General features: G+C 47.0%; 1 protein-coding gene across 2 annotated transcripts in view; it reads right to left on the reverse strand.

Annotated features, from left to right (window-relative positions):
* Window positions 1-23,157, reverse strand: part of Tbxas1 (thromboxane A synthase 1) — a 169,318-nt gene that overhangs the window by 92,210 nt on the left and 53,951 nt on the right. The window contains exons 1-2 of one of the 2 annotated variants that reach the window (XM_076566459.1): window positions 18,687-18,818; window positions 10,363-10,459 (exon numbers count right to left, since the gene is read on the reverse strand). In XM_076566459.1, the coding sequence (XP_076422574.1) occupies window positions 10,363-10,440 (78 nt within the window). In that variant the 5' untranslated portion in view covers window positions 10,441-10,459; window positions 18,687-18,818. Of the gene's footprint in view, window positions 1-10,362; window positions 10,460-18,686; window positions 18,819-23,157 lie in introns of those variants that run through there. The other variant, XM_076566458.1, reaches the window with a different exon arrangement.

Raw genomic sequence — 23,157 nt, forward strand, 5'->3', positions numbered from 1 at the left:
GTGTTGGGCATGTCAAGCTGGTTTTAGAATACCAACAATACATGGTTTTCCGTGATCGCCACTGCCACCCACATTTCTGACTCCCACACAACCTCACACACATGAAGAAGCTCTCCGTGATCTGAAACCTCTGACATGTTCACTTGTTAGAGTCCAGTCAATTAAGCTTGAGAAGTCTGTCACTTGAATTATTTCAATTTCTCTGCTTGAGGTGATTTTAAATATACGATCACTGTGATCTGTGCAAAGATTTCACCCAAGTATGGCTTATATTTGGGGGTAGAAAGACAGATACTTAGATCTTCCATTAGCCCCACACCTGACAGCAGGGCCCTTCCTGAGTTGGGAGACTGGGACTTGTCAAATCCTACCTCCTATGGGAAGATTTCAATAGCTCTCCGCAGAGCCCCTCCGTACAATAGCACCAGAGATGGACAAGGCTGTCCCTGACACAGCACCAGCTGTGCTCAGCTGGGACAACATTTTCTTAAGGGACTTAGAGAGAGAGAGAGAGAGAGAGAGAGAGAGAGAGAGAGAGAGAGAGAGAGAGAGAGAGAGAGAGAGAGAACTTGTCCCTGCATTTAGAGCTTAGAATGGCTGCATAGGGTGCCAGTAGGATTCCAGGGTGGACTGTCTCTGTCACAGACTTTACTAATCAGTCAGCCTTATGCCACCCATACAGGAAAAATTCAAGGCTCAGAGAAGTCAAAAGACCGTCAGGTCACACAGCTAAAAATCTGTAATAAATTTAAACCAAGGCTCTACTTCACTGATAGACAACCTTTAAAAAGAGGGGGTGGCTGGGAGGTCATGGCACACACCTTTAATTCCAGCACTTCGGAGTCAGAGGCAGGCAGATCCTTGTGAATTCAAGGCCAGCCTGCTCTACAGACCAAGATCCAGGAAAGGCGCAAAGCTACACAGAGAAACCCTGTCTTGAAAAACCAAAAAGAAGAAGAAGAGGAGGAGGAGGAGGAGGAAGAGGAGGAGGAGGAGGAGGAGGGGGGGGGGGGGGACTAATGTGGGAAGAAAGAGGATGGTACAAAATTGGAAATCACGGTGGGGAAAAATGAGCATCAGTCTTTGCCTGTATAATGACTTGCGTGACAGTTAACATTGGCTGTCAACGTGACAGGGTCTAGAGTCATCTAGGAGACAAACCTCTGACATGACACACCCTAAATATGGGAGGCACCATTCTATGGACTGGGGTCTCGAACTGCACTGTAAGGAGAAAGTGAGCTGAGCACACCAGATACGATGCAACTCGCTGCCTCAAGCTCCTGCTGCCATGACCCCCTGCTACGATGGACCACACTGTGGACCTGTGAGCAGGAGCAAATCTCTGCTTGTTTAAGTTGCTTTCATTGAGTGTCTTGTCAAGCCGTGAGGAAGGTAACCAGACCAAGCCAACGGCATGGAATACTCAGGACTGTGACTACGGGGAGACCACAATTGCTTCCGGGCCTCATTTACAGTTTGTCCCCCAAATTTAGACATTCATCTCCTGGTTGACACACTGATTTCTACTTCCACCACCATAAAGGTCAGGAGGGGAAAGCGTAATTATACAAATAAGATTTTACTCATTTATTTTTTAAAAAGTTGATTCTCTGCTGAGCCAAGGGTCTGGTAGTGCCAAAAATACAAGACTGGGGGGGGGGGGGACTCAGCAGGGAAAGGCACCTGCTGCCAAGCCTCACGTCCTGAGTCAAGCCCCAAACCCACACGGTGGAAGAAAGAGCTAACTCCCGCAGGTTGTCCTCTGACCTCCACCTGTGCACGGTGGGAATCCATCACCCCACTCCCCTCCTAACCCTGACCACACACACATACACACACACACACACACACACACACACACACACACACACACACACACACACACTACACGCAACAAGGAAGATCTTGCTAAAACCAAACATATAAAATCCCTCCAACAACATTTTGAAATTTAGAAAGAAGTGTTGTGAATCAAAGAAAAGCTCGAGCATGGAATCAATACCACTTAGCCTGGTCCATTCCTGCATCCCAAGGCCTCAGAGGTGCTCAGGACCGAGGAAGGAGACGTCAGAGTTCAAAGTAACCCATCATGTCGAAAATTTGGTTTGAGGTGTATTTCACAGATAAGTGTCACCCCGTGTCCCGGCTGTCTCCAGGACCAGCCGGGCTCCTGAGTGATGCGGTGAGGTGGGAAGCTCACAGGTAACAAGCAGGCCACCCTGTCGGGCAGAATGCCCAGTGGGCGGCCCAGTCTGCATGAGAAGCTCCCAGCTCAGGCTGCAGACTTCTCTGCACATTGCCAAGTACTTACGGAAGACAAAGAGGTCTGCCTCAGAGGACAAGGTTGTTCCTCCCCATTTTGGGGTGTTCACTGGTCTTGCTGGAGGTTTGAGCTGTCAGGAAGAGCTACCTTGCTCAGAGCTGTGGGCCTGTCCTGTGGGTTGACCTTCCTTCCTTCCTTCCTTCCTTCCTTCCTTCCTTCCTTCCTTCCTTCCTTCCTTCCTTCCTTCCTTCCTTCCTTCCTTCCTTCCTTCCTCCCTCCCTCCCTCCCTCCCTCCCTCCTTCCCTCCCTTTCTCTCTCTCTCTCTCTCTCTCTCTCTCTCTCTCTCTCTCTCTCTCTCTCTCTCTCTCTTTCTCCCGGTGGGTGGCAGTTTCCCCTCCTTCCTCACCTCCCATTCCCCCCTCCACACTCCCCCCCCCATCCACTCCTCCTCTATCTCCAAAGGGCAGGCCTCCCATGGGCATCAGCAAAGCATGGCACATCAAGTTGAGGCAGGACCAAGATCCTCCCCTGTATCAAGGTTGGATGAAGCATCCCAGCATGGGGATTGGGTTCCTAAGAGTCAGCTCAAGCCCCAGGGACAGGTCCTGAACCCACTGCTAGGAGCCCCACAAACAGACCCAGCTACACAACTGTCACATACATGCAGAGGGTCTAGATTGGGGTTTTGGGGGTTGACCTTTTTTTTCTTTTCTTTCTTTTTAATTCTTTTCTTTCTTACTTACTCTATAGACCAGGCTGACCTCAAACTCTGAGATTCACCTACTTCTGCTTCCCAAGTGCTGGAATCAAAGGTGTATATACCACCACCCCTGGCTAGAAGGTTGACCTCTCTCTCTTTCGTCCTTCCTTCCTTCCTTCCTTCCTTCCTTCCTTCCTTCCTTCCTTCCTTCCTTCCTTCCTTTCTTTCTTTCTTTCTTTTTCTCTCCCCCTCTCTCTTTTTCTTTTCTTTCTTTCTTTTTTCTTTTTTTTTTGGTTTTTCTGAGACAGGGTTTTTCTGTGTAGTTTTGGTGCCTTTTCTGGATCTCATTCTGTAGACCAGACTGGCCTTGAACTCACAGAGATCCTACAGGCTCTGCCTCCCAAGTGCTGGGATTAAAGGTGTGCGCCACCGCTGCCCAGCTTGACCTTTCTTAAGAAATATTTAAGGAGAGAGAGTGAAGGGAGGGAAAGGAAAGAAAGAAAGGGGAAAAATTGGCTCAGTGGTTAAGAGCACTGACTGCTCTTCCAGACGACCCAGGTTCAACTCCCAGTGCCCACATGGCAGCTTATGACTGTCTGTAACTCCAAGATGTGACATCCTCATACAGACATACATTCAGTTAAAGCACCAATGCACATAAAATAAAAATAAGAAAATTATTTAAACAAAACAAAACAAGACAACCTTCCAGGCTTGGCCAAAGTGACAAGAGCTTCCTTAGGGCATAAGCAACAACCCTTCTCACCAGAGGAATCTGAGGACCTGTTCATTTGCTAGCTGCTTCCTTTAAGGGACAGACAGAGACCAGGTGAATGAATTTTCAAAAGCTGTGGGTAGAAAGGTGCCAGTTGTGGAGATAGGGACAGGTTAAAAGAGGGCAATTTTTATGATCGGTGGAGACTGGAACGGGCATCCCCAAGGCCCCAGTGCAGGTGGGTCTGACCCGCTGGGGCCTCTGAATGGAGCTTTTTTGGACCGCTGCCCTCTGGGCTTCTCTGAGCAGTACACTGCTTTGATGCAGAATTACAACGCTTCCAAGGGACTAATTTGCCTCCTGATTTTAGTCATCTCTGTGGCCAAGTTGTGGTCTCATGGTGACTCATCCTTGGGATTCTAGCAGCCACATGATGAGTGGATGAGGCAGTCCTTTGAGAGGCTAAATCTAGGGCAGCCAGGGCCCTCAGTGTTTATGGTTCAAGATAAAACCACTCACCGAATCAATCACATGGCTTTAGATGAGACAGTTGTGATTCAACCTGTCCCTAGAGAGGTGGTCTCTGAGCTATTCATAAGGACCTGAGGGCTGGTACTCACCCTTCCACACATATATGCAATGGCTTTAATTCCCTCCTCTACTCCATATTCAAGCAGCCAAGACAGGAACCAGTGTGCCCACAGCCCTAGTCTCTCCATGCTCTCCATTTCGGGAGAGAACTCAGAACGCAGGCAGCATGTCACAGGATCTGATGCATCTCCTTCATCACCACATCCAACAGGACCGAGCAAACATAGGCTAAAGATCAGCAGCCCACCACTCTTCACCCACTGCAAGAGTAAATCCATCCACTAGTTGTGGACATTTCTGCCAACTCATGGAGACTCAGCTCCAGTTTCCATGGATATTAAAAACAAAAGAAGCCACCCTCAAGTTCATTGAGTGCATGATAACCAAGAAGAAGGAATTAAAAACACGTAAGTAAAAATTCCTGAGTCCCAAGCTGCTGGAACAATGGAGCGTCTACAAACACTAAGAAGATTGATTTGGGTTTAATGGTCATCTCTGGGTTCAAGGTTTAGTGGAGCCATCTCGGGGAGTACCAGGAGTGCCAACAGGGTGGAGAGAGAGCTATGGGCAAGATGGAGCCAACACATGCCTCATAAAATCTGAGGGAAAGTGTGACGTGAGAGCTGCCACTCATGCATCAGAACATTTGTAGCCTCTTCAGTCCAGCATTTTGGAGTTTGAAAAAAATATATTGTGTCTCCCACCCCTTCTTTTGAGATGGCTCAGGCTGGCCTCGAACTTGTGGTTGTCCCACTTAAGTCTCCTCATACAGGGATTCCAAGGATGTGCCTCCCTACCCAGCTGCAAAAGAACACTTCTTTCAATGATTTTTTTATTCAATATTTACTCAGAACCGATATGTGTTAGCGAGTCCTGTGTGGTGTCACCTCAGCTCCATGGGTCCCTCATGAGATGTGCACAGCTCACATCAAATTCCGGAGCTTCACACAGCCGCTCTCTACCAGCTTGTCCTTGAATCCGCATGACTCAAAGTGGGATGCGTGAGCGGCGACAGGCTCTCAACGGTGGAAAATGAAGCTATGTGTTATTTAAGTTCCTTTTCATTTAATGCATCAAACTAATATGCCGAAGTGTTTCTGTATCACAAGGGACCTCTTGGTAGACGCTTGCATGGAGTAAGCGTTTAATGTTTACCGAGTGAATGTATAATAAAGCTGAACACTTAAGTAAACACGGCTTATTAAAGAGAAGGCTGGCATGGCTTCGGTGAGGGGAAATCACGCCTCACTAATCTCCTGGAGTTCTTTGAGCAGATAAATAAGCATATGGAAAAGAGGGAACCACAGAACCTGGTTTAATTTGACTTTCAAAAACCTGTGAGAAAATCCCACTCTAATGACTGCTTTTTTTTAAATTGAGTCACTGGGGTTGTTTTTACCATGAATGTGGAATTGAGTTAAAGACCATAAACAAAGCTGAAGACAAGCACAGTCATCCCAGATGGAAAAGGATCTCTAGGGTTTCCTAGAGATCGAATCTATGATGGGTCTTCTTACGCGTTTGTGAATGACCTTGCTGGGATGTAGATATGGAATCTCCAGGTTCAGGCATACCTCCATACAGAGAAGGTCAAGCTTATGGACATTTGCATATTCTTTTTTTTTTTTTTTTTTAAAGATTTATTTATTTATTATGTATACAGTAAGCCTGCGGGCCAGAAGAGGGCACCAGGTCTCATTATTGATGGTTGTGAGCCACCATGTGGTTGCTGGGAATTGAACTCAGGAACCCTGGAAAAGCATCAGTCAGTGCTCTTAACCTCTGAGCCATCTCTCCAGCCCCGGACATTTGCATATTCTATTTGGATTCATAAGACGTGTTGTATTATTTATCTTTCTCATTGTCATGGCCAAATACCTGACATGCAGTAACTTACAGAGGACGGATTTATTCATCTTCATGGTGTAAGTGCACAGTGCATCACAGTGGGCCAGTCATGGGGACAGCAGCTCACTGAATTTGCGGCAGGAGCATGAAGCTGCTTGTTCATATCTTCGTAGACCAGAAGCTGAGATAGACAGCCCTATGATTGCTAAGACCTGCTCTCCAGGGACCCATTCCCCGTCATCTAAGCCCCATTCTTCTGAAAACTCTACAGCCGTCCAAAACAGAAGCACCAGCTCGGGAGCAAGTGTTCAAACACGTGAGCACATGGGGAGATATTTTATACTCACTCATGCCATAATGGTCATTATGTGTTTGGACCACAAAGTATAAAGAGGATGTAGAAAATACGGTCCTTAGGCTTGAAAAAAATAAACCACTAAGTTAGGACAAAAGCCAGAAGTTCCAATGGGGCTAGTCACAAAGACAAATGATGCAGGTAAATGAAAGTATGAGAGTACAGAGAAGGGGAAATGTGGATGGAGGCAGGGAAGGCTTCCTGGAGGAGGCAGACTCTAAGAGAGCCTTGAAGAACAGCTAGGTTTTGCATAGGTGCAGAAGAGATGAAAGGTTGAAAGCAGCCAGTGGATATTGAGCAACTGTTGACCCTGCCAAGCACTGCGCAGGGGCCCTGGCTTGCATGAGTGGTCCCGTCTAACATCAGCCTAGTAAGGTAGTGCAGGGGCCCTGGCTTGCATGAGTGGTCCCGTCTAACTAACATCAGCCTAGTAAGGTAGCTTATATAGGCTGATGTTTCCAAAGGAGGAACAGGAGGCTCTAAGAACTTAGATCTACTCAAACTCACAGTGCTAATTAGCACAGCGAGCCTTGTTGTTATAGTCCCTCTTGTTTTAGGAATTGTTGGCATTTGCAAAGATCTGGTGGCAGGCTCTGAGAGTATGGAGCGACTATAGAGGCCAGGGTGACTGGAGGGACGCCTTATGCTGGAGAGCAGAGAGGGCTTAGGTTGGAACGTGTGGATTGTCTCTGAGTTAGAGGTTCTTCCATCTGTGGGAAGACCTCAAGAGCTGAACGCTCCGTCCCTCATTGAGTGGAAGAGGAAAGGAACTGTGAGCCACAGTCTGCAGTTAGGGCCAGGACCTAGTTTGGGAGGAGGAAATTAAAGAGTGCAGAAAAACAAACAAACAAAAGAAAAAAACAGTGCGGGGAAGAAGCTGACAGAGGCCAGCTTATTTAGTGGCCTCTGCTCGATCATGTCCATTGGGTCTGTTTTCACCTTACACACCCATCAGAGTGCAGGTCTCTTCAGGGCCAGCTCTCGGGGTCTCCTGCCCCACAACTATCTCGGGTGTGGTGGGAAGTCAAATAGAGACTCAGAACGCTGATGCCCCTGTCGCCTTCAGGGGCTCAGGTGGGCTCAGGAAACATGGCAGGACTATGCTTGACTATAGCTATGACTTGGCTGTCTGAGTTCTTTGACACACATCCCGTGTAACTCACAAGTCTGGCCGAGCGAGCCATCAGGCTTGGTCTCCTGGGTCCCAGCAGGGCACAGTCTGCCAGGGGTCTTTGGGTGTAAGAATGAGAATACTCAAAGCGGCAGGAAGCAGCTAAGCCATGTGATTCCCTTGGCCGCTCCAAGGATGTGGAGGCAGGATGCCATGTGGTCACCTCCTTCTAGTGGCATGTGGGGCATGGAACTGGGCTAGAAGATGAGCACATTTGGGATTTAGGGTAAGTGGCCAACTACTCTGTTAAACTTTGCTATCTAGAAGTGTCACCCAAGACACCTGTTGGGGTAGTGAAGGAAAGAGAGTGCTGGCCTTGAAGTGGGAGGTGACCCTTGTACCTCTGCCCAGCCTCAAATTAGTCTGTGAATGGGCTGACCATGTAGCCCCATGGGCCTCAGTTTTTCTGTCTGTGAAATGAACAGGTTCACTGTATCAATCTCTTACATACTTTTTTATTTTATGTGTATGAGTGTTTGCCCACATGTATATCTGTGCACCCCATGGGTACACTGCCGGGAGAGGTCAGAAGGCAGCATTAGAGCCCCTAGAACTGGAATTACAGGAAATTGTGAGCTGTCATGTGGGTGCTGAAACTCAAACCCAGGTCCTCTGCAAGAGTAGCAAGTGCTCTAAGCTGCTGAGCCTTCTGTCCACCTCTCGTGTATTCTGTGATGACCAAAACCCCGCCCTGCATTGTTCAGAACGCAGGAGGGTGCCTGCTGTTTTATCACTCTGTCCCAAGTTCATGGTGTCTTAAGTAAGTTGTCCATACTTGAACCCTGGATAACCCGGCACTTCCCACTGTGGGAGCCGCCCCATGCATCCTGCAAATGTTCCCGCTGGTCTGCTAGCTCCACAAGACCTGAGGATGAGACACCGTCTTCTCCCTCTTTACAGTTAACGTCCTCGGAGTGTCTGGCCTAAGGCAGGTGTGCACAGGGTTGCCAGGCAGTCAACGAAAGAATGACTGCGTTACCAACAGTCTCTGGAAGAATGGTAAGTGTAGTCCGGGGCTGGAGAGCCGGCTCAGTGGCTAAAACGCTTGCTGCATGTGAGGACCTGTGTTTGGATCCACAGACCTCTGCAAAGTCAGACTGAGCGGCTCATGTCTTCAGTCCCAGTGTTTCTACAGAAGATGAGAGGGACGCAGGAGAATTCCTAAAGGTTCACCAGCCAGCTAGTTCGGTGTATAGCGCGGCAAGCGACAAGAGAGTCTGTCTCAAACAAGGTGGAAGGCAAAAATACACAAAAGCTTGGGTTGTCCTCTGACCTCTACACCTACACTGTAGCCTGCATGCACCCACACACATACACTTACACATGTGCGTACACACATGCTTACACACACACACACACACACACACACACACACACACACACACACACACACACTTTTTAATTGGACCCCGTAAACTGCCCTTCTTTGTTAGAATGTCTGTCTCCTCACCTTGGGAAAATATGGGCGGCACTAAACACCGCCGTTTCTTCCATTTGGAATTTTCTCATTAAAGGTAAAAAACAAGAAGTGGGCTGGGGACTTGAACTGGCGCGGGGGCCTCTGTCGACTCCTGCTGTTAATACCTGGGGGCTGAGTTCCCTACTGAAGTTGTTTATCTTCTCTCTTTAGCTTTCCCAGTTGCAGAGAAAGACCCTCCAAGTTCGCTCTCCCGCTGGCGTGCATTAACCTTGCTCGCTGTTTTTCGGTCACATGGCCTGTGCCCTGTGATCTTCCGGCTTTGAACACAGCTTTAGCCAATGCTCCTGGCTTTAGCATTTCTGCTAGCTCCAACTTCTCTTTCGCTCCAGCTTTCTTGGCGTGTTTCTTAGGTGTAAATGCCATCTTTGCAGCAGTGCTGGGCAGCTCTCAAAACCCCGTGCTCACCAGGGAGCTAAGTTCTGAGGGGAGGAGATCTCAGCCCCACAGAAGCCTGGGCACTTTGCTTCTTGTTTGTGGTGGTTTAGATGAGAATGGCCCTCGGAGGCTCAGCTATTTGAACACTTGGTTCCCCGCCACAGGTGCAGTTTGGGAAGGTTGCGGAACCTTTGAGTGTGTGTCGTCTCACCTCACTTCCTGCTTTGATCTGCTTCCGGTTTACATTTGAAGATGTCAGCTCTCAGCTTCCTTCTCTGGCCACAGCTTGCTGCTCTGTCTTCTCCACCATGGTGGACCCATCCCTCTGGAATCTAAAGTAAACTCTTCCTTCTATGAGTTACTTTTCAACATAGTATTTTGTCACAGCAACAACAATAAAATAACGAACGAAATAATGAAATAACGAAAATAATGAGCGAAAGCAATCTGGAGAGGAAAGGGATTATTTTAGCTTACAGCTCCCATTACCAATGGGAGACAGGGCAGTACCTCAAGGCAGAAACTGAAGCAGAGACCATGGAGGAACATTTCTTACTGGCTTGCTCCTAGGCTTATGTTTAGCTACCTTTCTTAGATAATCCAGGGCCACCAGTCTAGGGATGTTACTGCCCACAGTAGACTTGGGCATTCCAACATCAATTAGCCATCGAGAAACTGTTCCACAGACTTGCCCACCAACGGTCTGATGGAGGCAATTCCTCTGCTGGGGCGCCTTCTTCATAAGTGAGTCAAACTGTCAACCAAGGTTAGCTATCACAAGCCACCCCTCCATACCTGTAAGTTCTTCCATCTTAGGATGACCACACCCCCATTCATCCGCACACGAGAGAAACTACATACCATCCTGTTGGAAAAGTTGACGAAGTTCTCAACCAACACCTGCTTGATCATGTCTGGCTCAGAAATGACAACGTACATCCGACGACCAAGATAGTACCTAGAAAGGATCAAACCAATTGCTTTTAAAACATGGCACGTTTACCCAGTTCTCCTACCCCTCCCCTCCAAAAGAACTCACAGGGGCTTTAGAATGAAGGGTGAACAATAAGTGAGAAGTAAATACACAGAGATGAGAGGGTACAGCTCCAGTGGCGAGCAATAGCAGATTTGTGATAAAGTGTCGCCAAAGCGCTTCCCATCAACGCTTGCAGACTGCCACCTTGTCCCAGCACTGGAAATTCAGATAAGACACAGTCCCTGACTCAGGCAGCTTATGGGCTGAGAGAAAACACCGGTCGATAAATGTCAATGCACGAACAAGAGCTCCTGAGATCCAACAGTTAGATGGAGGGAAATGGCAGAGTTTTCCAAACACGAGAGGCTGGCATTTTAGAACGAAAACATTTATACTAATTCTATACTGAATGAATAAGCAGATGTCAGAGAGAACATGGGAATGATTAACCCTGCTTCCGAAAGGCTGAGCTTTGTACAAGGGAGCTCAGCAGACACTCACAGCTTCTGAGAAGTGGAGGACAGCCTCAGCCAGTCACCTGCTGCTGGTGAGCTCTGGCCAGAGGAAGTGCTTACATACACAGCTGATCTTTATGAAAGTCCCGAGGATCCAAACCACCAAGACCTAGGGCCCCACCTGCTTGGGTGACACTGTGAGTGACCCAGGGCCCCACCTGCTTGGGTAGCACTGTGAGGGACCCAGGGCCCCACCTGCTTGGGTGACACTGTGAGGGCCCCAGGGCCCCACCTGCTTGGGTAGCACTGTGAGTGACCCAGGGCCCCACCTGCTTGGGTGACACTGTGAGGGACCCAGGGCCCCACCTGCTTGGGTGACACTGTGAGGGACCCAGGGCCCCACCTGCTTGGGTGACACTGTGAGGGACCCAGGGCCCCACCTGCTTGGGTGACACTGTGAGGGCCCCAGGGCCCCACCTGCTTGGGTAGCACTGTGAGTGACAGGAAACTAAGCGTGCACAGCAAAGCTGAATGATGATGAGGCCATGGTGCCAGGCATGCTTCCAGTGTGTGAGCTGACACATTCCTGGGTGTAACTGGCTGGCTGGCTGCTGTAGCCTGTTCAGAGCAGCATGGGTCAGATTTTAAAAGGGAAATCACATTTAAAAAGCAGCCGAGTTTGCCCTGGCATTCTAACCCAGCTTTTCATAAGCCAAAATGATGTTCATTTAAAAAATTTTTTCCCTTCACAAAATAAGGGGGGAAAAATAAGAAGGGGCTGGTGAGATGGCCCAACTGGCAAAGCACCTATCATACAAGCATGAGGACCTGAGTTCGGATCCCCAGCATTCATGTAAAGAAAGCTGGGTATGGCCATGAACTTCCAGAACCCCAGGACCGGGAGATTGTCACGGAGGCCGGCCAGCCTGTGAGCCCAGGTTCAGTAAAAGACCTTGTCTCAAAAAATAAAGTAGAGAGTGATTAAAGGTGACACTCAACACTGGCCTTTGACCTCCACATCATGTATACACATACGTGCACAATACTTGAGTGAGGTACACAATATAACACACTCACACACAGTTGTTTTGTTTTTTTTTTTTGTTTTTTTGAGAAAAAAGACTTATCTAGCATCTATTAGACACTCAGAAAATATTCAACCAAGTGATCATATTTTCCAAAATTGTTATGGAAGACTTTGGACCACAGGGATTTAACAGATGTGGTACAAAGAAAGAAAGACCACACACTAGTTTCTTACTGTTTTTAACCAAGAACACTGAAAATAACCCAGGGCAGCCATTAACCAACATTGTTATAAAATCTGTGGCAGGTGTCATGGAGTCTTCTGAGAACCAGAGAGAGAACCAGGCTCTAGATGCCAGGCCAAGAACGAACATTTTACAGGACTCTGTCCACCCCTTGCCTCCGCCCAGAGCAGGGCTCTCGGACTTAAGTGTTCTTTAAATCCCTTCATCTGAGGAAGCACTAGCTGAAAATCCCTCTGTCTGAAAAAAAGACTAAGTTAAAAATTCAAGAAGCCAAATGAACCTCAAATAGTCTAAACACAAAGAAACACACACCAAGACAACGTCACAATCAAGCTTGTGGGAGGAAAAAAAATGGCAAAATAAAGAGGAAAAGTCTTTAACGGCTCCTTGTGGGAAGGTTAATTCAAAGGATAGCAGATTTCTCATCAGAAGTCACGGAGACTGGTACTCAGAAGACAGCTTGGTCGGAGAGAGAACTTGTGCCAAGATGAGGACCTGAGCTGAGATCCTCAGAACTCAGGTGTGGCAGAGTGTTTCTATAATCCCAGTGCATGGAGACAGGAGGATGGCTGGGGTGGCTTAGCGACAGGTTCTGTGAGAGACCCTGTCGTAAGGCAGAGAGTGGCAGAGCAGAACACATACCAACAACACACAAAGTAGGAAGGGAAAGGTAGGTGGGAGAGGGAGGGAGGGAGGGAGGGAGGGAGGGAGGGAGGGAGGGAGGGAGGGAGGGAGAGGGAGAGGGAGAGGGAGAGGGAGAGGAGAGAGAGAGAGAGAGAGAGAGAGAGAGAGAGAGAGAGAGAGAGAGAGAGAGAGAGAATGGAAACTAGGGGCCTGGAAAGATAACTCAGTTGACTTTTTTTGCTGCTGAACTTGAGTTCAAATTCCCAGCACCCATGGGAGGAAAAGCCGGGCAATGACGGTACACACCAATAATCCTAACTCTAGAGAGGTGGAGAATCGTTGGGCCTTGCTGGCTAGCCAGTTCTACCAAACACTGAGCTCCAATTTCAGGGAAAGATCCTGTCTCAAAATACAAAGTTGAGAGGGATGGACGAAGACATCAAACATTGATCCCTGACTTCCATGCACACGTGCCCACATACACACATGTATAAATGTGTACACATGCACAAACATGTCTACATGCACAGGCCAAAATCCTGGGAGTCAGAAGGAATTGGCATATTTTAGCTGGTACAGGCTAATATTTGTCTAGTGACTGCATCTTTCAGGAAACAGGTTAAAAATTACATTTTAAGAAGAAGAATGACTAAGAGAATTGGTCACTGGTAGATCTACCCTCAAAGGAAGGCAAAAGGAGATTCTCCAGGGAGAAGTGGAATGATAAGGGAAGAAACAAAGACCGCAGATTGGGTGAAACATAACGGCCATCCCCCTGCTCAGAGACTTCTTCACGTATGCTGGAGGGCTGGAGCAAGAGCTAAAGGATCATCAACTGTGATCAACACACGTGGAAGAAAAGCTGAAGTAAGAAGGCAAACCAATGTGGAAGGTTTGCACGTGTCACTCACCATGGTAAGGCAGCCATACTCATAGACCAAGATAAACTACGATGCATACCTATGCAACTAAGAACATGACACAAAATGATAGAAACATTTTAATAAATCATAAATAGAGCCTGTGATGGCTCAACAGTTAGGTGCACACGTTGCTCTCGCAGAGGACCTGGGTTTGGTTCCCAGCATCCACATGGCAGCTCCCAACTACCTGTAAGTGCTCCAGGGGATCTGATGCCCTCCTATGGCCCTTACAGACTCCCACACATATGCACACATAATAGACAGAGAAAGAAAAACAGCAAGGAGGGGACAGAAGGACCCGAAAGGGAGTGGCAGAGGATAAAGGAAGTGGGTGTGAAAATGCTGTTGTGGAGCCCATTGCTTTTCATGCTGATAAAAATACTAATAAAAGAAAAATATGATAACAGTCTAAACAGTCTTATGACCACAATGATGAAATGCATAATTTTACAGTTGTTCTCATCCAAACTACTGCAATAAGTATAATTTTAAAAAGTTTAGGGGAAACCCACACAGAACCAACTAGGGATGGCGCCCGGTGATAGAACATTTGCTCAGCTCATGAGGTCCTGGATTCATTTCCCATCATTGTAAAACAAACAGACAACACACACACATGCACGCACGTGCACACACACATGCACACATGCACACGCACACTCTTGATGAAAGAAGTCTAAGGACCCCTAGGTAAATGCAGAGACAAACCATGTCCGTGGGTTGGAAGACACTACAAAGGCCCAATCCTCCAGCTGCCTGCAGACATGATGCGTTTCCGATCAAAATCCTACCGAGAATGAATGTAAGCATGGACAAACTTACTCTAGAGTTTGTATGGGAGACCAAAGATTTAGAATAACTGATTTTTTTCCCTGAAGAATGAAGCAGGAGAAATGAGTGTATCAGCAACTTGACAGTAGCAGCTGAAACTATGATACTGGCCGAGAGAGATACATGCATATATATCTACACATACACACTCATGTGTGCATATACACTTGGATAAAATCGGCATGATCTCTGCATGAGCCGGGTTTCACCTGCTGGTTTTGATGACATGCTGTAGTTTTACCTGAGTGTGGTACAGATCACCATGGGGTAAAACTAGATCAGAAAAGACATTGGGCTTTCCTATACATTTTTTCTTCATTTGTTTACAAATCCCTCTGCATCTATAATATCTCAAACTAAGATAACATTTTACAAGTCATTCAGGAAGTTAATAAAGCTTAAAGACATAGACCCGTTCCCAGCCAAGCCTTTTCTACCAGAAACCTACATAAGAACTAGTAGAAACCTACATAAGAACTAGTTCTCAGATTCTGATACTAGAAGATGGGCTACCCTCCTAGGACAGTGGCTCAGAGCCTCAGCAGCTGGCCAAAGCCAAAACTGGAGCATTCAAGGAAGGATGGGCCCCACCCACGCCTACCAGGCCTAGTCTCAGGCAGGGGTGGGACCAGTCACTACTTATTTTAACAAGCTCCCAGGGGATTCTGATGCCATTGACAGGGAACAGATCGGGGCCCCACCTTACAAATCTTTATCTCTGTCTGAGAAGAGGGCACACCCATTTTCATTTCCTCAAATCCTTAGACTGTGGGAGGCATGTATATTTTGGCAAGATATTTGTATTGAGTTTCTTATGATCAAAATAATTTTGTACACCCTCTGGATTTTTTTTTAAAAAGCAAAATAATACTTGTATATTCTGGTGGAAGAAGCTGCCATGGGAGTCTTTCTGTATTTTTCTAGTAATATTACTAATGCTAAAACCAATTTTGCAACAATTCCTTTAGAATTGCCTCAGAGCTGCTTTATGAACCTCGTGAGGAAACTGGCCCCATTTTACATGTAAATTGTGTAATCTTGTGAATTTATGCTTATAAAAATGCTCATCTGTACTTTGAGGAGCTCCTAGCAAGATCTTAAATGGGAAAAATGTATTTGACTTATGCAGGTGCGGCCTTCCTTCCTAGAGCCCAGGATGGCTCCGCCACATGGGTCTGCCCATCTCTTTTCCTTAGAAGCCATCCTCTTATCCTATTATGTAGCTCTGAAGGCAAGGTTAATTACAGAACCATGCCTCTCAGCTCATGGGATGGATTTAATCATCCAGGCATGGCCAAGCAGAGCACCCCATCCTTGGTAACTGGCCCAAGGGTTGCACACATGATCCAGCATGCATTGGGATTTTTTCATAGATGTTGGGGCACAAAACGTCACCTACCTCCTGCAGTGCCTAAACTCCAGCTCAGCATATGAATCTGGGGGCGTGCGGATCATTTTCCTCCCTCATGAAGGGAACCTATCTGCAGAAGGAGCTGAGAGATACCAGCAGAGGTTTAAGACACACAGAGAGAGACCGTCTAGGAAGGACAATTTCAAATTCCAGGCTCTGACCCTTATATCCTTTCACTGGATCCCACAGGTTTAAAGTGTTGTAGTTTGAGTTGGGTTTCTATTATATATAATCACAAAGTCTGAACTAGTACAGTGTCGTTCTGCCTCCAGGAAACTTTAAGGAAAAAAAATATGATCTCTGTCTTGTTTCCTTTCTTTCTTTCTTTCTTTCTTTCTTTCTTTCTTTCTTTCTTTCTTTCTTTCTTTCTTTCTTTCTTTCTTTCTTTCTTTCTTTAGTATGTACTTTGGTTTAAATGTTTCTACCAAAACCTTTGCTCTAATTTAATCTTCGTTGGGAGGGATGCAGCCTTCAGAGGTGTATCCAGTGGTACCTTCAGGGACTGATTAGGCCACAAAGGCTCAGCCTCAGAAGGGATGGATTAATGGGTCACCTCCAGAGCAGAGCTGTCAAAAGGCCACTTTGGTAACGTTTCCAGGTCTTCACACCATGTGCTGCTTTGGACTCTGCACAGAACGTCCATCCACGTGAGGCTCTGATCAGATGCAGCTCATCAACTTCAAGCCTCCCTGCCTCCAGAACTGAGAGTTGGAGAAACCTTTCTTCTTTATAAGTCATTCAGTCTGAAGTGTTTTGTGATAGCAAAAGAAAATGGACCACACTGGTATGTATTGTCCTGCTCCCTATTTCCTACTTCCTGAGATGGTAGGTACAGTATGCCTCAGAGGTCAGCAGGAAGGATCTGTACTCATCTGCCACCTTTTGCAGGGGACAGTTTTAGACATAAACCCTCAAACTCTTCATGCTGCAGCTGAAATATGGGGGTGAAATTGAGGTAATCGTTAATTCCCTGTGGCTCTAAATCCTACCAATCCTATGAATTCCAAGGAAATGAAATCATGGTTCTTGAAAGTTAAGCCAATAGGGTGCAAAGAAAGATCCCAAACCACGAAACTGGTCAGTGATGTGTGGCTAGGTCATGAGTCCTTCTCAGAACCCTCGTGGTAACCATCGTTAGCATCAGTGTTTGCTTCCTGCCCGGCCCTGAGCTCCCACACTACCTCTACCACTGCATGTGTGTAAGAGGAAGTCACTCTATTCACTTCTGGAACAGGAAACCAAGACACGTCTGTCTGACCCCTGCTTCAGAGGGGTCCTTCTCCAAGATGTCCAACGTTTCCTTTCCTTCCAGGCCGGCCTGGTCTGTAAAATCCAGTGCAAGCAGGTGTGTGAAGGACCCAGGCAAGCTCCAGCCATGCTGTCTATATCTCCACCCCGCAACAGACTGACTCTCTTAAAGGTGCGGACTGAGAGCAGATTCTTGCTTAATGGACCAGAAACCCCCTCCCAGCCTAATTAAGGAAGTGAGGTCTTGCTCTCCGCTAATCCAAGCTGCACGTTGACTATTACAGGGGCAAGAAATTCATAACCTATTATTCATTTATATTTATTTATGCACATAATAATTTGCTTATTCAACCCCAAAGCACCTGGTCGAAGAGAAAATGTGGGCAAATCAGTGAAGTTAAAAATAACACTTGTTTGACTTGCTTAATTAGTGGTTTTCTTTTCTTTTCTCTTTCTTTTTTCTTTTTTTTAAAAAAACAAAACAAAACTGACCACTCTAACCAAAATAGCACAGCTGCCTTCTTTCTGGGAACCATGACAAGCAAGACTGTTGGCATTAGCCTGGGGGCCACCTGGCCCTGTTCTAGAAGACGGCGAAACGATAGGGCCATTCCTGGGTAGGAGCGGGGGTGTGTCACTCACAATCACACAGAAAGATCCAGGCTCCGCAGCTAGATGGAGTTGCACCTTATAAAAATAGCATTGTGGTTCTGTTAATAAATAACAGTCAAGCCCAGTACTAATTAGTACATTCAAGAAGTATTTATTGAGCACGTATGCGCATGCTCTGCCAGGCAACCAGCCGACAAACTCCTGCAAGTCTGGAGACAAGTACCCTGGCCGTGCATCTGGAGCAGGGAAACGTGGGCACTCTCCCTTTCGGATTACTTATTTCTTTGATGTGTCAGGATTTCGCAGTGAGTGTGTGACTTTTGGAAGAAGTAGGAAGGGGTTGTCACTAAGTTGGCCTACTGAGGTCATCAGGGGTCAAGGTGAGGTTGACAATACTGTGTCTTTGGGCACTGGAGTCTTGGGGACTCAGTTCCAGGCCTTGTTTGCAATTAATAGCTGTGCCACCTTGGACAGATCATGTCCATCTTGAGCCTGCTTCTTTGATAAGAGAGGTCATGGTGAAGGTCAGCGGGTGGGTTATTGGCACTGAAGCTGGATGTCAGTGTGGCCAGTGGGCAGCGTCAGCCCCTGTCTATGAGAAATGAACTTATAGGTGCCCATGGGGGGTTTTCGGGTTTCTGATGAAAACTTGACACCCCCACTTCAGCAGAAGGAATATGAACGCATGGTTGATGAGACTTGCTGTGTACCACCAGACATCAGACTTCTACAAAACTGTGCCTCAGTGACAGCAAAACTGTGCCTCAGTGACAGCCTCACCTCCCAGCAGTGGAGAGGCTACAAGGCAGCTGCTGTCCTGACCTCACATCTCACCTTTGGCTGGAGATGGAAGTGTCAGGAAGCTCCACAGGAAAAGGCAGTCACGTGCTCTGGCAAAGACCATGATGAATGGCCAGACTCACAAATTCCAAGAAGTCCAGAGAAAGTTAACTTGAGGGTTTGCGGTTCCTGGACATTTGGCTTAAGCAACTGGGCCGGTGGCTCCTCCTGGGCCGGTGGCTCCTCCTGGGCCGGTGGCTCCTCCTCGCCTGGTGGCTCCTCCTGGGCTAGCAGCAGCTGCTCAGTAATCAGCTCCTGAGCTAATGGTAACTCCTGGGCTAATGGCCCCTGGGATAGCTGCCTCTCCTGGTATGGCAGTCCCCACAATGCTGTATAGAAGCTATAGCTTCCATATTGTCATGGAGGGTGCTGGAATCCCATTCATGCCAACTGTGTTTGGGCCTTGCCACTTTTATACAGACTATTGCAGTAGCTCTCGGTGGGGATCTGTATCTCCAAAGCCAGTCCCCATTAAGGCCAAACCTACCTTTTGGGGACAGAAGGTGACCATGTGATCTCACCCACTGTAAGTTCCGATGGGTTTCTATTATTTGAAACAAGCCCCAATTTCCTGACCTTTAACCACGGGCCTTTCTGTTTTTCTACCAAAGTCCATGTATTCCTTATTGACTCAATAATTTTATGGCATCTCATGGGCCAAAAGAATTACTTAACACTCTTGTTTTTGAGTAGCAAAGTCCACACAATAAGTACTCACGTTATAACAACTTAGTAGATATTTAAACACACACACACACACACACACACACACACACACACACACACACACAGAGAGAGAGAGAGAGAGAGAGAGAGGCACACATGCACTCAATGGACATACAAGATTGGAAGCAGTTCTTGTAGAGACCAATAGATGTCGCTGTATTTTTCAATAAACATTTACAATATTTAAGGGGGACCCTATGGATTAATTGTGGCACCCTGGGGTGTCTCAGCACACGTATGAGAAACAATCCCCCACTCTTATTATGAAAAAGTTATTTGTGGTTTCCTAAATTTGCAGTCTTCCTCCATAGTCCTTTGCTTTGTGCAGATTTTCCATCCAAAGTGCTTATTAGCATGGGAAAACCCTACAGGCACTCAGGCCACCCACCCTGTTCCTGGGGCCCTCACTCCTGCAGTTGACTTAAAAAATATTTATAAACTCTTTAAGAATTTTACGTAATATATTTTGATCATACACACCCCCCACTCCCCAATGCCTCCCAGACCCACCCCTTCCATACCCCTCCCCCACTTCATCTTTTTAAATAGCTCTCTAAGGCTAATTTGTGCTACCCATCTACTCATGGGCGTGGGGCCATGCACTCTGGACTGTGGTCAACCCCCTGAGACCACAACCTTAAAGAAGACTGACCCTCCCTTCTCCAGAAGTCGTCAACTGCTGGTAATTGGTTGTGGAGGGGACTCGTGTTGTTGGACCCCAAAGTTTAGGGTCTTAAGTGGGTGCCCTAAGAACCCAGACTCCAGTCCAGTTGATGCAATAGCAGAAGGATTTATTAAGCTTCTATATAGAAGGGCAAACCCTGCTCCTAAGAGCAAGAGCCGCATCTTACTGCAGCCACATGGGGGTTTTTAAAGGGAAAACCCACAAAAGCCATAAGATTACAATTCCCATACAATTTCATTTCACAAGATCATGGTCTGGGTACAGAGTGATCACAGAGGGGGTACAGTTACGCCAACAGGTACATTTTTCCTGAAACCTCAAGGGGGAATATCAGGGCAGGAGTGGAGTTTACACACAGGTCAAAGTGGTCCTTCCTGGAACACCTGCAACTATCCCAGTCACAGTTGAGCTCATCTCTTAGCAGAAATCTCTTTACATTGTTATATGGTTGCAGGGAAGATTGAACAATGGCTAAGTCAGGTTGCCCTTGGAACTAGATTTTTTTAGTTTCTCATTTCCTGGTGCTTGAAGTTTCTCTTTTCCTGAGGCTTGGGGGTGTAAGCCTGAAGGGCTAGGGTCTTTCATTGTGTCTCTTCCAGCTCCACGATGGCATGTTGTCTGGTTTGATCTTGTGCTTGTCTTCTACAGGCACCAGCTGCTATGAGTTCATGAACACGCAACCCTGTCATATCCACGAGACGTTGTTCCTGTCTACTCCTCCCTTTCCTCGGGCTCTTAAAGTCTTCCTGCCACCTCTTCCTTGATGGTCCCCGAGCCTTGGGCGGGTGAGGGTGATAGAGACACCTCATTTGTGACTGAGCACTCCACTGACCCTCTCTGCTCCCTGACCAGTTGTGAATTTATGTGTTAATTACTATCCATGGCATAAAATTTCTCTGATAAGGTTTAAAAGCTGCACTAATCTATAGGTAGAGAGATACAAGCTGAGAATCTTTAAGTGGAATGATAGAAGAGGGTTCATCCCTGGAACCTGTCTTCCTCCCACCACAGACAAGAATCCATAGCAGACATGCTCTACACCAAGTCCATCTCATTGTCAGTCAGCAAACCAGCCTGCAAGACCTGCTTTAACCATGCCATAGCTATGAGCAAGGACAATCACCAACGTCCTGAGCCCGGAACCAAGACGTGATGAGCTGTGAACCGTCTCTGTCTCCTTCTCCAGCTTTCCACTTCCTGCCCCACTGCCCCGTCTTCAGGACTTTTCCCTAACGGTTCTTCCCAAGTAGAGTGCACCTTCCCCTTAGGTTCCCTTATGCTTCCCATGAGGCCATAGTCAAGTACCACCTCCTCCCAAAAGCCTCCTCGGCGTTCACAGCTTGGATCCCATGCCCATTCCTGTTCTATTTTGGGAGTACTATCACTTCCTACCCAGATTTTTCATGCACCTTGGACAGTGTCTGTGTTTTCCTTCCAAATTAGATGTTAACTTTCTTTGAGAAAAGAGACAAGAATGAAACTCGCTTGTGGGGAAGGATGGTGGCCTCTGCCACCACTGTCAGCTCAGTGCTACACACAGACAGATGTCACCGTCAAGTACACCATACCTAAAAGAAAGGCCACCAGGGAGCACTTACAGAGCTGGGACAGCCACCCCTCTGTCTTGTGCCATTGGGAGATCTGGGCAAAAATCTTGAAGCATCAAAGAGAGGTCACAAAGTGGGTGTCCTTTCTCAGAATGAGCAGAGAATTCATGGGAGAGATGACTGCATTTGGATCTGTGGAGAGACTGGGTAAACCCTTCAGCGTATCTAGGCCACTGTCTCTGTATCTGGAAAATGTCACTAGGCTTGGATTAAAGCAGGTTTTCACCCTTCCTGAGAACATTCCTGCCGACTGCTAGGAATATGCATTGGGTCTCTAGGTAGGTTTCTAAGCATTAGTGACAATAGGGGGCTAATAGGGTCTGGAGTCCCATATGAAGCCACCCTAGGAAAGGCCAGAGAACAATGGATCCACCAGGGGAGGTCCCAAGAAGAGGAAGCGCCCTTATGATTTGCCCTGGGCTGCTCAAGTTCACATCGCCTTCTACATGCTTCCTAACCTCCTCTCCCCATCTGCACCCACGGAAACACGGGTGAACGGGGCTGACACAATGGTGTAGTGTGTGGGTAGCGACTAGGCTCCCCTAGGGGACTGCCTGTGTTTCCAAAAAGGCCCTAAGCTTGTCTGCCAGGAGTCACGGGTCCAGGCAATGATCTACTTCTGAGTCTGGCTCAGAGGTGGTGGTTCTCCATCATTTCTGGATGCAGGAAGATAGCCTCTCCGGCTCCAGCCCTCAGAGTCTTCATCTGAAAGATGAAGCGCCCCCAATCCTGGTGAGTTATGACTACATTAAGATATAGTAAATCTTTCTCCAAAAACAGAGCGATGGATACAGGAGAGAACTGAACAGCAAAGGGGAAAAATATCTGAAACAAAACCTATAACGATAAACCTCCCTCCTCTATCGAGTATACCCGCCCATTTAATTTATTCAGTTAATAAAACGTATTCCCCAGAGGGGGACAGGCAGAGGTAAGCTGCAAGCCAATCTGCCTGTGTGAGCGGGGTATGTATGTGTATCTCATAACAATAAAAAAAAAGAGTAATTAAGAGATGTATTGAAGTGTGTAGAAATCCTGAAGGACACCGAAGATTCCAATTCAAGTTAGTGTCCTTGGTGCAAATTTAATTCAATCGGGAATAGATAAATAAAAATAAAGAAAAAAAAAACAAAAACAAATTCAGAACAGATGTTAGGCAAGCGATTTTTTTCACAGTAAGAATCATAAACATGAAAAACAGCCTATAAGGCAAAGTTGTTGATGCCAACAGCATTAAGCTACTAAATAAATAGTTGGATGGTACCACAGGGACAAAGAAACATTAAAATAGTCATTTGGCTGTCCCTGAATATTTTTGCCTACACGCTACACCCAGGCATATTCTTGGGTCCTGGAGGGAGATTGTGTGTTTGTGTGTGTGTGTGTGTGTATGTGTGTGTGTGTGTGTGTATCTGTCTGTCTGTCCATCCATCCTATTATATAGATA

This window comes from Peromyscus maniculatus, chromosome 3, assembly GCF_049852395.1.
Source record: "Peromyscus maniculatus bairdii isolate BWxNUB_F1_BW_parent chromosome 3, HU_Pman_BW_mat_3.1, whole genome shotgun sequence".
In the NCBI taxonomy this organism is placed as follows: Eukaryota; Metazoa; Chordata; class Mammalia; order Rodentia; family Cricetidae; genus Peromyscus; species Peromyscus maniculatus.